The 12,583-nt window shown below is 36.0% G+C and overlaps 1 protein-coding gene across 1 annotated transcript in view; it reads right to left on the bottom strand.

Annotated features, from left to right (window-relative positions):
* Window positions 1-12,583, bottom strand: part of TMPRSS11D (transmembrane serine protease 11D) — a 50,383-nt gene that overhangs the window by 2,246 nt on the left and 35,554 nt on the right. Inside the window, exons 8-9 of the mRNA XM_079776083.1 lie at window positions 6,203-6,462; window positions 4,846-4,988 (exon numbers count right to left, since the gene is read on the bottom strand). Coding sequence (XP_079632209.1) covers window positions 4,846-4,988; window positions 6,203-6,462 — 403 coding nt within the window. The remainder of the gene's footprint in view (window positions 1-4,845; window positions 4,989-6,202; window positions 6,463-12,583) is intronic.

Below are 12,583 nucleotides of genomic sequence, written 5' to 3'. Positions count from 1 at the left end.
AGAAAATAAACAAATGGGACTACATCAAAATAAAAAGTTTCTGCACAGCAAAAGAAACCTTTAACAAAACAAAACAACAAGAAAGCCCACGGAATGGGAGAACATATTTGCCAATGTTATATCTGATAAGGGCTTAGTCTCCAAAATTTATAGGGAACTCATACATCTTAACAAAAGGAATATTAAACAATCCAATAAAAAATGGGCCAAGGACTTAAATAGATACTTTTCGAAAGTGCACATACAGAAAGCTGAGAGACATATGAAAATAAGCTCAAAGTCACTGATTATCTGAGAGATGCAATTCAAAACGACAATGAGATACCATCTCACACCTGTCAGAATGGCTATCATCAACAAATTGACAAACAACAAGTGCTGGAGAGGATGTGGAGAAAAAGGAACCCTTGTGCACTGCTGGTGGGAAATGCATACTGGAGCAACCACTGTGGAAAACAGTATGGAGTTTCCTCAAAAAATAAAAAATGGAACATCCATTTGACCCAGTAATCCCATTTCTAGAATATATCCCAAGAAATCAGAAACACCAGTCAGAAAGGACATATGCACCCCTATGTTCATAGCAGCACAACTTACAATAGCTAAGATTTGGAAACAGCCTAAGTGCCCATCAGCAGTTGAGTGGATTAAAAAACTGTGGTACATCTACACAATGGAATACTACACTACTATAAAAAAGAAGAGACTTTTACCGTTTGCAACAGCATGGATGGACCTACAGAGCATTATGCAAAGTGAAATAAGCCAGTCAGAGAAAGATCAATATCACATGATCTCACTCATTTGTGGAATTTAATGAACAATATAACTGATGAACAAAAATAGAGCCAGAGACATAGAAGCATTGAACAGACCATTGAACTTCAGCGGGAAGGCAGGGGAGGCGGTGGGGAGGGGAAGAGATCAATCAAAGGACTTGTATACATGCAAATAAGCATAACCAATGGACACAGACACTGGGGGAGGGGGGGAGGGCATGTGCTGGGGGATGGGGGTGGCCGGGGAGAGGTCAATGCGGGAAAAAGGAGACATATGTAATACTTAAAAAAAAAGAAAAGAAAAGAAGGGGGATTCCACTGTATGGGAGAACATATTTAGCAATGATACATCTGATAAGGGGTTAATCTCCAAAATATATATACGCATACAACTTATCAAAGGAAGACAAACAATCTAATTAAAAAATGGGCAAAGACTTAAATAGACACTTCTCCAAAGTGGACATACAGATGGCCAAGAGACATATGAAAAAATGCTCAACATCATTAATCATCTGAGAGACCTAAATTAAAACAACAATAAGATATCACCTCACAGCTATCTAAATGTCTACCATCAGCAAATCAACAAATGACTAGTCCTGTGAGGGTGTGGAGAAAAGGGAACCCTAGTACACAGTTAATGGGAAGGCAGATTGGTGTAGCCACTATGAAAAACAGTATGAAGTTTCCTAAAAAATTAAAACTGGAACTTCCATTTGACCCAGTGATCCCACTTCTAGGAATATGTCCTATGGAAACTGAATCACCAATCAGAAAGAATATATGCATGCCCATGTTCATAGCAAGGCTACTTACCATAGCTAAGATCTGGAAATAGCCCAAGTACCCATCAGCAGATGAGTGGTTAAACAGGCTGTTGTACATCCTATATAATAAAAGGCTAATATGCAAATTGACAGAATGGCAGAACAACTGGTCACTATGACGTGCACTGACCACCAAGGGGTAGATGCTCAATGCAGGAGCAGCCTCCTGGTGATCAGTGTGCTCCCACAGGGGGCGCACCACTCAGCTAGAAGCCAGATTCACCTATGGTGAGCTCAGCGGCGGTGGTGGGAGCCTCTCCCACCTCCACGGCAGCGCTAAGGATGTCCTACTGCCAGCTTAGGCCCGCTCCCCCTGGGCAGCAGGCCTAAGCCATCAGTCAGATATCCCCCAAGGGCTCCCAGACTGCAAGAGGGTGCAGGCCGGGCTGAGGGACACCCCTCCCCCAAGTGCACGAATTTTGTGCACCGGGCCTCTAGTTTATAACATAGAATACTATGGAGTTGTAAAAAAGAAGTATCTCTTAGCCTTTGAGAGAGCATGGTAAGACCTGAAAAGTATTATGTTAAGTGAAATAAGCCAGTCTGATAAAGACAAATACCATATGATCTCACTTAGATTTGGAATCTAATGAACAAAAGAAACTGACAAAATAAATCCAGGGACATAGAAGTATGCAACAGACTGATGATTCTCTGGGGAAAGGGGTTGAAGAGGGAAGAGATTAACCAAAGAACTTATATGCATATATACATAACCCATGGAGACAGACAATAGTGTGGTGAAGGCCTGGAGAGGGGTGGGAGTAGGTTGGAGAGGGTCCATGGGGAAAAATAGGGGAAATCTGTAATACTTTCAACAATAAAGATAAATATAAAAAATTCAAAAAATTTTTATTTTTGATGAATAAGCAGAAAGATATTTATATGGCAATGAGTAAAATGCTCCTCATGAAATACCAGCCAATTATAATAATAAACCAACCAACAAATATGTGCATATGCTTTCCAGTTGGGGAGACAAATTTAGACAAATGTAGGTCTTACATGTTGCATGATGGGGGTAAATCTGTGAGTTCTGGAGTTAGATAGCCAGCGTTTGAATCCTCCACTAATCAGCAACATGACCTTCGGGAAGCTATTTAATAGCTCCTTGTGCCTCAGGTTTCCTCATCTGTAAACGTTTTTGAGTGTTTAAATGAGGTTAACATACATACTGCCTGGCATATAGTCAGTACTAATAAAAATCAGCTATTATTACCAAGTGTGCTTCTAGAATAGTTTGCTATTCATTTGACTGCTCTTGGTAGCTAGTGCTTCCATACCTACTTAATTACTGGTCTAGATAGGAGGACGGGTCAGTGTGTGAATCACCAGAGGCACTGCCTCTTTCAGATTATGCATCTGTGCTTCAGTTAACCAGTTCTCAGCACTTTTTTCACCATTGCCTTTTTGCTGCTATTCCCCTATTGTAAGAAAATTTTCTGTGTAATGTCTTACCAAGAGTGCACAGGCAAATACTAAACTAAGAAGGACATGTCATTTTTCCCTGTATCTAGCCAGCTTCACTGTCCGATTATGCAGACATTTGATCTTGTGTTCTTTCTTCTAGACATTGCTTTGCTGAGTGCAAGGAACTCATTGTTGTGTTAGCAAGTGTGTAATGCACAAAAAATAATTCATATATTTTCTTTGCATGAATGAATGAACAGAAATGAATAAAACATCATAAGCTCTTATGTAAAGTGCTACTTATTCTTGAGGCACAAACTGTATGCATTATAGTATTTCAGCTGAAAATTAATGAGGCCTGGAATAGAAGACACAGCAAAGTTTCAAGATGAGTTATGGCTTCAACTAGGTTTGGGGGAAGAGCTGAATTTTTATATTGAAGGTAAAGGGCATCATGAGTAAAGCATGATAACACCTTTTTATACTCATGTGTGTCCCTAAGTCAGTTTGTATTAATGCTCTTAGATCTGAAATTGTCAGTGCAGAGGTGTGCTGCTTATTAGATTAGTGAATTATCTGGAAAACAACTATGAAAGTTGAGAATTTGTTGGTAACAGGGCTAGCAATAAAAAATAAGCTGCTAGGGGAGTAAGAAGTAGTCTCTACCACAAAGTCATATCCACTTAAACTGGGAATAAAGGGCCATGAGTAATTAACAGTATCTTGAAAATTAATCAACAACCCCCCTCACCTGCACAAAACTTACAATCAATAAAAATGTTTCATTTTTGGGAAAATGTGTATGGGTTGGGGTCTTCATAAAAGTTATGTAAGAAGTGCTTCTTATTCACTTTTTAAAAACATGTGCACTAAATATAAAACTCAGTAATGTTTGAGGAAAGAATAAACCTAGTTTTTCTGCATACAGTTCCCAGGAAAGCAGTACAGATTGATTTTTCTTAATTCCAGGAATGTAATTTCTGATATTGAGAAGTTGTTGCTATTAATATATGGAATTGGATTTCCGATAAAATTTATTAAAAAATATAACCACATCAATTGTTTAGATAACTTAATTAAATTTTTACTATTAAAATATTATTTTAATGATCTTAAAGGGAGAATTTCATATTTATTGTTTGCATTTTTATACTTGATTAAAATTATAGGCTAGATCTAAATTTTTCTCTCATTTGTGCTGTTTTACAATTTGAGAGATATTGTAACTCAAGTAATTAAGCTTTTAAAATAAATTTTCTATCTTCAAGGTGTTGATATTGAGGTGTTATTTAATCTTAAAATCAATTATTGTCCTTGACCCTTAGATGAGTAATTAATTTACTTAAACCCTCATAGTGGTTAAATGGTTGAGATTACAGTTATTAATGCCGGTGATCATGATCTAGATTAATAACAATAAAAATAGCTGGTATTTCTTGGTTGCTTAATATGTACCCTACATATTTAATCTCCATCTACTCTTTAGTAGGATGTAAAAACATTAGATACTACTACTACTATTCTTCTTCTTCTTCTCATTTTATTGATAAAATAATTGGTTATAGAGGTTAAGGAATTCAAACTCAGGACTGTCTGGTTCTTGAGCTTGGATTAACCACTCTGCAATCTGGCTTCTCAAAATTAGTATTTCATGACAAATCAACCTCATAAAATAAAATAAAATTTATCTCTAAAATCTAAATCTTACATTTTTAGAGGACCAGGACTGTGTATTACAATTTATCTCTTTGCCTATCACGGTATCACATGCTAGTAAGAACTTACAAATTTGAGTGAAGTCATGGATAACATTGTCTTGAACTTACCCGGCATGCATCCACTCCACCTTGATCCTGTCCAGCACATAGCATTGAAGACAAGACTGCTCCATCGTAACTAGATGGTGCATTACATACATTATTACTTATTATGTAGACCTGTCCTTGTTCTAGTACTGGAACTGGGTTGCCTGTTAATTATAAATCAGAAAGAAAATGGAGTCAAAATAAGGAAATAAATTGAAGACTCTATGTTGAATATGGGAAGGAATAACTACTCTAAACCTTATCTCTTATTCAGAAAAAAAGGCTATTTAGATGTACTTAGGTGTCTCTCCTCAGCAAAGATACCCATGAGTAGAGAAAGATAACCTTTTTTTTACACAGATCAGTCTCTCTCTCTCTCTCTCTCTCTCTCTCTCTCTCTCTCTCTCTCTCTCTCTCATTGTAATGCCCCTTAGAATTTAAGAGCAAAAAAATAAATCTGCCATCTTAAAACTGATGAGTAGCATTTAAGTTATCTTCTGACTGACTTTGAATTGGAAAATTACATGTTGAATAACCTTTAATCTAGCAACAAAAGAGAAACTAGTCTGTTTTCAAGGCTAAAGAACTAATTTATTTTATATTGATGTTCTCTCAAAAAACAATGCCATTTTGTGATTCGCAGAAATTTTTATATACTATACCAAATTACATTGAACCATCAGAACACAATAAAATATTTTTCTGGACAATTAAATATTTGTGTTATTCTGGAGAGACATCTACAACATGGGTAAAACCCATGAAAATTGTTAATGCTATCTTTCCACTCCCTAGCTGGTGATACTCTTATTTTCCCCTTGGCCCTATTTGCTTCCTCATATTGCCCTCATATTTATTTCCATTTTATTCATTCACTAAATAAATCTGAGCAATGTTTATGTATACATAGAGTGTCTTGCTTGAGGCAGGATTTATTTCATCCCAGAATACCTTAAGTGGCTATTAATATCTTAAAGCATGTTAAAACCCTTAGATAATATCTAGCCAAATTCTCTTTTTAAAAATGTTATTTTATTTTTCTTCTTATAAGGGAGCCAGTTGAATAACATGGGGTCTCTGCGTCATTGAAAAATTAATGCATTTTCATCACTTTATCTTGTATTTCCCTATGAAGAACTCATGTTTCTTTATCACCTTATTTTACATTTTCCCATGCATTTGGGAATTCTCCATAGTAGATAGGGGCATTGTTTTGCTTTGCTGAGGAAAATCAGAAATAATCAGTTTAGGCTGATTAGAATATAGTATGGTTATGTTTATAGAATCTATCTTTCAGGTGTTCCCTAATTTAAAAAGATTATATAATAGCAAGTGCCAGGAGATTTTAAATTTTTTTTATTTTTCCTGAAATACTTACCGTCATATGATCGTGATCCCCATCCTGTTACATAAGCAGTGAAACCAGGTAATATATTCTGGGTAGCCTCTGGGAGACATACCCTATGGATATTTTTGGTAAAGGTGACACCTTCTGCAAGTTTCACAACTGCAATATCATTTTCATGAGTTACAGCGTTATAATTGTTATGGCTCAAAATAGTATTTACTGCTTTTCTCACTACAGGAAATGCTGTGGAAATACCAAAGGTGGCAGTCCATCTACGAGGATCAGAGTAGCTAAAAAAAAAAAAAAAAAAGAAAGAAAAAAGAAAGAAATCATGGATTTGAATAGGGAATTTGAAAATATTTTAAATATTTGGATTTTGTGTTTTTTAACCCACACCACCATCTAGAAACTGTTTGGTCAACCTCTCTTTGCTATGTATTTCTGTATTACATAGCTAGCAGTTGAGTTGAACTCTTCATTGACACAATAAAGAAACATAGAAAGATTTTAGAAAATATATCTTAGGTTGGTGAAATCTCGGTAAGAATATTCTGATACTTTGATATGCCTTCATTGATGTTTCTCTTTCTACATCCTCCTATCCAAACAACTAAGAAGTCTGAAGGAATCTCCACTTTAGTTTTAAATCATTTCTTCCATCTTTATTTTTTCCTTGCCGTGTCTTTAGCCAAAAGCTCTATTTAAATAGTAGTTATGAATAGGGGCTCCTATCTTATTAGTTGATGAATGATTTTTCTGTACTGTGAGGCTTGTTGAAGATTTCTGTGCATATGTGTACAATGTGTGTGTGTGTGTGTGTGTGTGTGTGTGTGTGTGTGTAAGTGTGTGTGTGTGTAGAGAGAGAGAGAGAGTAGAGAGGGTGTGTGTGAAACCACTCACTAATATAAAAAAAATCTAAGGCATTATCTTTGTGACCTAGAAATTTGGATTTCTTAGTGAAACTCCCAAAACACAAACCATAGGTTAATAATGGATGAATTTCATGGAATCAAATTAAGTATACTATTGACAAGTTTACTAGATGGATGAGAAACCATGAAAAAATACCTGCAGTGTTTAATATCTAAAACTTTTATAGAATATATAGAAAGAAACCTGTAAACCAATAATAAATGTGCAGTAAACCGTTATAAAATGGGCAAAATATGTGAGTAGGCAGTTAATGGAAGGTGAAGGTCAAACAACTAGTACAGTGGTCAGCAAACTCATTAGTTAACAGAGCCAAATATCAACAGTATAACAATTGAAATTTCTTTTGAGAGACAAATTTTTTAAACTTAAACTTCTTCTAACGCCACTTGTTCAAAATAGACTTGCCCAGGCTGTGGTATTTTGTGGAAGAGCCACACTCAAGGGGCCAAAGAGCCACATGTGGCTTGTGAGCCGCAGTTTGCCGACCATGGAGCTAGTAGATATGTAAAAGAATATTCAAACCCACTAGTAAGCTGAGAAATGGAAAATATAACAATAATGAGCATCTAATGTATATTCATAAGGGTGACAACAGTTTAAGAAGAGAATAATAGGGTGTTGGTGAAGAGAAGTTCAAACTCTTTTGCATTGCTGGTAAAGATGTAAACTTCTGGAAAGCATTTTAGTGTGTTTGGCAGACTGCATATATACTTCTGGGTACATATTTCAGAGAAATTCTTGAAGGTTTATAGAGAGGCAAAAATGAAGATGTGTGTGTGTGTCTCTGTGTGTGTGTGTATGTGAAGTTGGAGCAATCTACTTGAATAAAGGTATATGGTGGAGTCTATGGTGGACCAGATTAAAATTCCCAGGATTGAGCCCCCCAAACTAAGGAATAATATGAGCACAGTGCTACTTATATAAATGAAGGGCACACACACACACACACACACACACACACACACACACACACACCCTATACATTTTGTAGGTAATTGTATATTTGAAGACATATGTAAAATATTAGTGTGAAGCCTATGGGGGCAGTGGAAATAGGATCCACATTAAAAGGAGAAAAATAAAATGAGAGAAAGATCTTGTACAGACTGATGAAAATAAGGATCTGTGAATTGTAGGGTTAACTCAACATGCTCCTAAAGTTGAATAAAAACAAAATGTAGTCTGGCTGGAGTGGCTCAGTTGGCTGGGCACCATTCTGTGCAACGAAAGGTTGGCGGTTCTATTCCCAGCCAGAGCACATATCTGGGTTGCAGGTTTGGTCCCAGGTTGGGCACATATGGAAAACAACGGATTGGAAGGCAACTGATCCATGTTTCTCTCTCACATTCGTGTTTCTCTCTCTCTCCCTCTCTCTCTAAAATAAATAAAAATATATTTTTAAAATGTAACCAAATAATAATTTAATAGTTTTGTGGAGTTTAGATATAGACAGTGGAATTGATATAGAAAATAAAAATTATATATCCAGGAAATGCTTTTATAGGTCACAGTAGCTTGTATAAAGTAAATACTAGTTAAAGATTCTAAAGAAAAAATATTTGACAAGAAGCAAATACATGATTATTTTACATTGAACTTCATTTGATCGAGGTCTTTCAGTGAAGATTCTAAAATATATTCTTTGTGTCTTTCTTTCCTCTTTGCCTCCTTGCATCCCTGTCTCCCTTTCTTCCTGTGTGTGTGTGTGTGTGTGTGTGTGTGTGTGTGTGGTGTGTGGTGTGTGTGTGTGTGTGTGTATGTGCGCGTGTGTGTATGTGTGTGTGTGTGTTTTCGTAGCAAATGAATAACATCATGGTTTGAGAACCAGTAAGATTTAGATTTGAATCTTGGCTATGCCACATATTACCAATATTATTTAGGGCAAGTTACTTAAACTCTTTAATTATCAGTTCATTTAATGTATAAAATGTGATAGATGATTTCCTCTCACACAATTTTAAGCATTCATTCAGACAAGTAAATTATGTCAAGCATAGTGCTTGGCACAAAGTAAATACTCAATGAAGGTAACTCTTCTTTTCATTAATTAAAATTCAGCAAGCCATTACTAAGTATCTACTTTGTATAATGAATAGTATGACTCTCTGGGAATAAGAATATACATAATTATGGGTGGAGTCCTCATGTATATGTCTCTCCTAGTTGTTCCAGATGGGTAGGTAGCTGTGGTCTCACCTTCTTAAGCAGTGAGCTTCTGTCAGGATCCATGTGTTACTGAGCAGCTCTACACACTAATGAAGGGGAGCCTAACAGAGATAATCATAAATCATAGGGACTACTGTTAAAGGTAAATAAGCATATTTTTGTGAGAAGGTAGGAGAAGGAAAGGAGCATCAGGGAAATCTTCATAGAGGAGGTAACAATTCAAGACTCCTTTCTATGAAGGCCTCATCACTTCTATGTCCCTTGATAGAAGATTGGTCCTGCCCCAAACAAATCCTCATTGATGGGTTCTCAGTGACAATCAGGTCTAAGGGAGACACCAATACAAGGTGCATGTAGTTTGCCAGCTCTCAGGGTTAAGTCATGATAGTGAATGGAAGGATTTGGGGAGACAAACTTCCCCAAATGTTCCAAGCCTTTAAAATCATGGTTTTCTTTGGTTACCATTGGTGATATTTATAACTGTGGCTTTCATTATAATTGTGGCTTTCATTTATAACTGTGGCCTTTACTTAGCTTTCGGTGGTTGGATCTGAATACAGCTTAGAATCCTGCACTCTTTCTGTTGCATTCTTGATTACTCTAAGTGTTTGTTGCTAAGTCCAGGTATTTGCATTTCTGGTTCCTAAACTCCGGGTTGATCGAAATCAATTAGTGCCATTCCTTTTAGGTGGCAATGCAGACTGAAATGTTTTTGTTAATTTTGTTGCTTGTATTTTCTGGTATATAGCAATAAATGTGCTGATCTAAATCAGAAATTTGGTTACTCCTGATATCAGAAAGTTCTGCTATCAGAAATTTCAAATGTATTCAATGTGTAAAAAGTATATCGAGTCATAATATAGTTATAAGAAAACTTCAGAATAATTTGGGTTTTCCTAAAACATTTATTCAGAATATATGTACTAATCTTTTTATTATTATTATTTTTAATATATTTTATTGATTTTTTACAGAGAGAAAGGGAGAGGGATAGAGAGCTAAAAACATCGATGAGAGAGAAACATCGATCAGCTGCCTCCTGCACACTCCCCACCGTGTATGTGCCCACAACCAAGGTACATGCTCTTGACCAGAATGGAACCTGGGACCCTTGAGTCTGCAGGCCGATGCTCTATCCACTGAGCCAAACCGGTTAGGGCTGTACTAATCTTTTTAAATGTTACTCCCTCTTAACTTAATAAACACTTTTGAAACAGGCATTGTAGTATGAGGCAGTACCATCAAATCTGTAAAGGACTTCTTAAATTAGTGAAGATTTTATAGAATTCCAGTAGACATGGAGGTTTGGAAAGAATATTAACATTTTAAAGAGAATAATCTGATTGAGCAAATGCTCTGAAGTGGGAAAATGTAAGCAGAGTCCAGGGGAGAGAGTAATGTAATCTGGTTGGAACTTAAGCTTTCTCATGCTTTGAGAAATAAAACTGAATTACTAAAATTGGAGTGCTTTGGGGGTGTGGTAATGAGGATGGATTTGAGACAGGGGTTATTGAAAGAGAATAGATATGGTTAGAGACACATGAGTTCAGATCATCATCACTTTCTAAGTGAAATTTTTGAGTTTAGTTCTTTCACAATGTTTGTGTCTAGGATACCCTAACGATAAGGTAGGTCTGAATCTAGAAGGTTTTAGTCACACTAAAGTCTAAAGTTCTTCTATTATGAGAAGTAGGGCCTTTTCTTTATGTCAGTAGAATAATTTTATGTATCCTACTATCCACTGGCAGCTTATTACTCTAATTACGTTAACAATAACCTGTATTCACATAATTGAAGAATTCTCTATAAGTTGTTTAAATTAATTTATTTATGTTATTCCATGTAATTGGTCATTACTTTTGTGTTAGAACTTAGGCGCCCTTGAAGAAGGGGCATTGTTTCTTTAATTAGCTATTAAAATAGATAACACTGTTAATGGCATAGGCAGTTTCAGATCAGCCATCAGTCTGTTGATTAGCTTACCAGATATAATGTGCATTTTTTTTGCAGCAATCTATTGTGCTAACATTTAACATATTTTCATTAGCATATTTAATCCTCTCAATAAAACTAAGACATAGATAACAGTATGTCCCTATTTGCCCCTAATTTGAAAAAATAAAAATAAAAGCAAGGCTTGTGGAGATTTGATAAATTTCCTAAGTTTTTTAAAAATTTAATATATCTTTATTGTTCAGATTATTACAATTGTTTCTCCTTTTCCCCCCAATAGCTCCCCACCACCCGGTTCCCACCCCACCCTCTGCCCTTACCTCCCCCTACTGTCCTCATCCCTAGGTATATGATTTTTGTCCAGTCTCTTCCTGCACCCCCCATACCCATTTCCCCCTGAGAATTATCAGTCACTCCCTTTCTATGCCCCTGATTCTATTATATTCACCAGTTTATTCTGTTCATCAGATTTTTAATTCACTTGATTTTTAGGTTCACTTATTAATAGATATGTATTTGTTGTTCATAATTTTTATCTTTACTTTTTTGTTCTTCCTCTTCTTAAAGAATACCGTTCAGCATTTCATATAATACTGGTTTGGTGGTGATGAACTCCTTTAGCTTTTTCTTATGTGTGAAGCTCTTTATCTGACCTTCAATTCTGAATGATAACTTTGCTGGGTAGAGTAATCTTGTTTGTATGTTCTTGCTATTCATCACTTTGAATATCTCTTGCCACTCCCATCTGGCCTGCATAGTTTCTGTTGAGAAATCAGCTGACAATCGTATGGGCACTCCCTTGTAGGTAACTAACTGTTTTTCTCTTGCTGCTTTTAATATTCTCTCTTTGTCTTTTGCCCTTGGCATTTTAATTATGATGTGTCTTGGTGTGGTCCTCTTTGGATTCCTTTTGTTTGGGGTTCTGTGCGCTTCCTGGATTTGTAAGTCTATTTCTTTCACCAGGTGGGGGAAGTTTTCTGTCATTATTTCTTCAAATAGGTTTTCAGTATCTTGCTCTCTCTCTTTTTCTGGCACCCCATAATTCTGATGTTGGTACACTTGAAGTTGTCCCAGAGGCTTCTTACACTATCTTCAACTTTTTGGATTCTTTTTTCTTTTCTGGTTGAGTGTTTTTTTGCTTCTTTGTATTTCAAATCTTTGACTTGATTCTTGCGATCTTCTAGTCTGCTGTTGGATCTCTGTATAATATTTTTTATTTCAGTCAGTGTATGTTTAATTTCTAGTTGGTCCTTTTACATATCCTCAAGGGTCTCACTAAATTTATCGGCCTTTTCTAGGAAATTCTTGAAAAACCTTATAACCGTCATTTTGAATTCTATATCCAGTCATTCGTTTTCC

Source organism: Cnephaeus nilssonii (assembly GCF_951640355.1).
Source record: "Cnephaeus nilssonii genome assembly, chromosome: 1".
Lineage (NCBI taxonomy): Eukaryota > Metazoa > Chordata > Mammalia > Chiroptera > Vespertilionidae > Cnephaeus > Cnephaeus nilssonii.
Note: the sequence above shows the minus strand (reverse complement) of the source record. Positions and strands in the feature narration are given on the sequence as shown.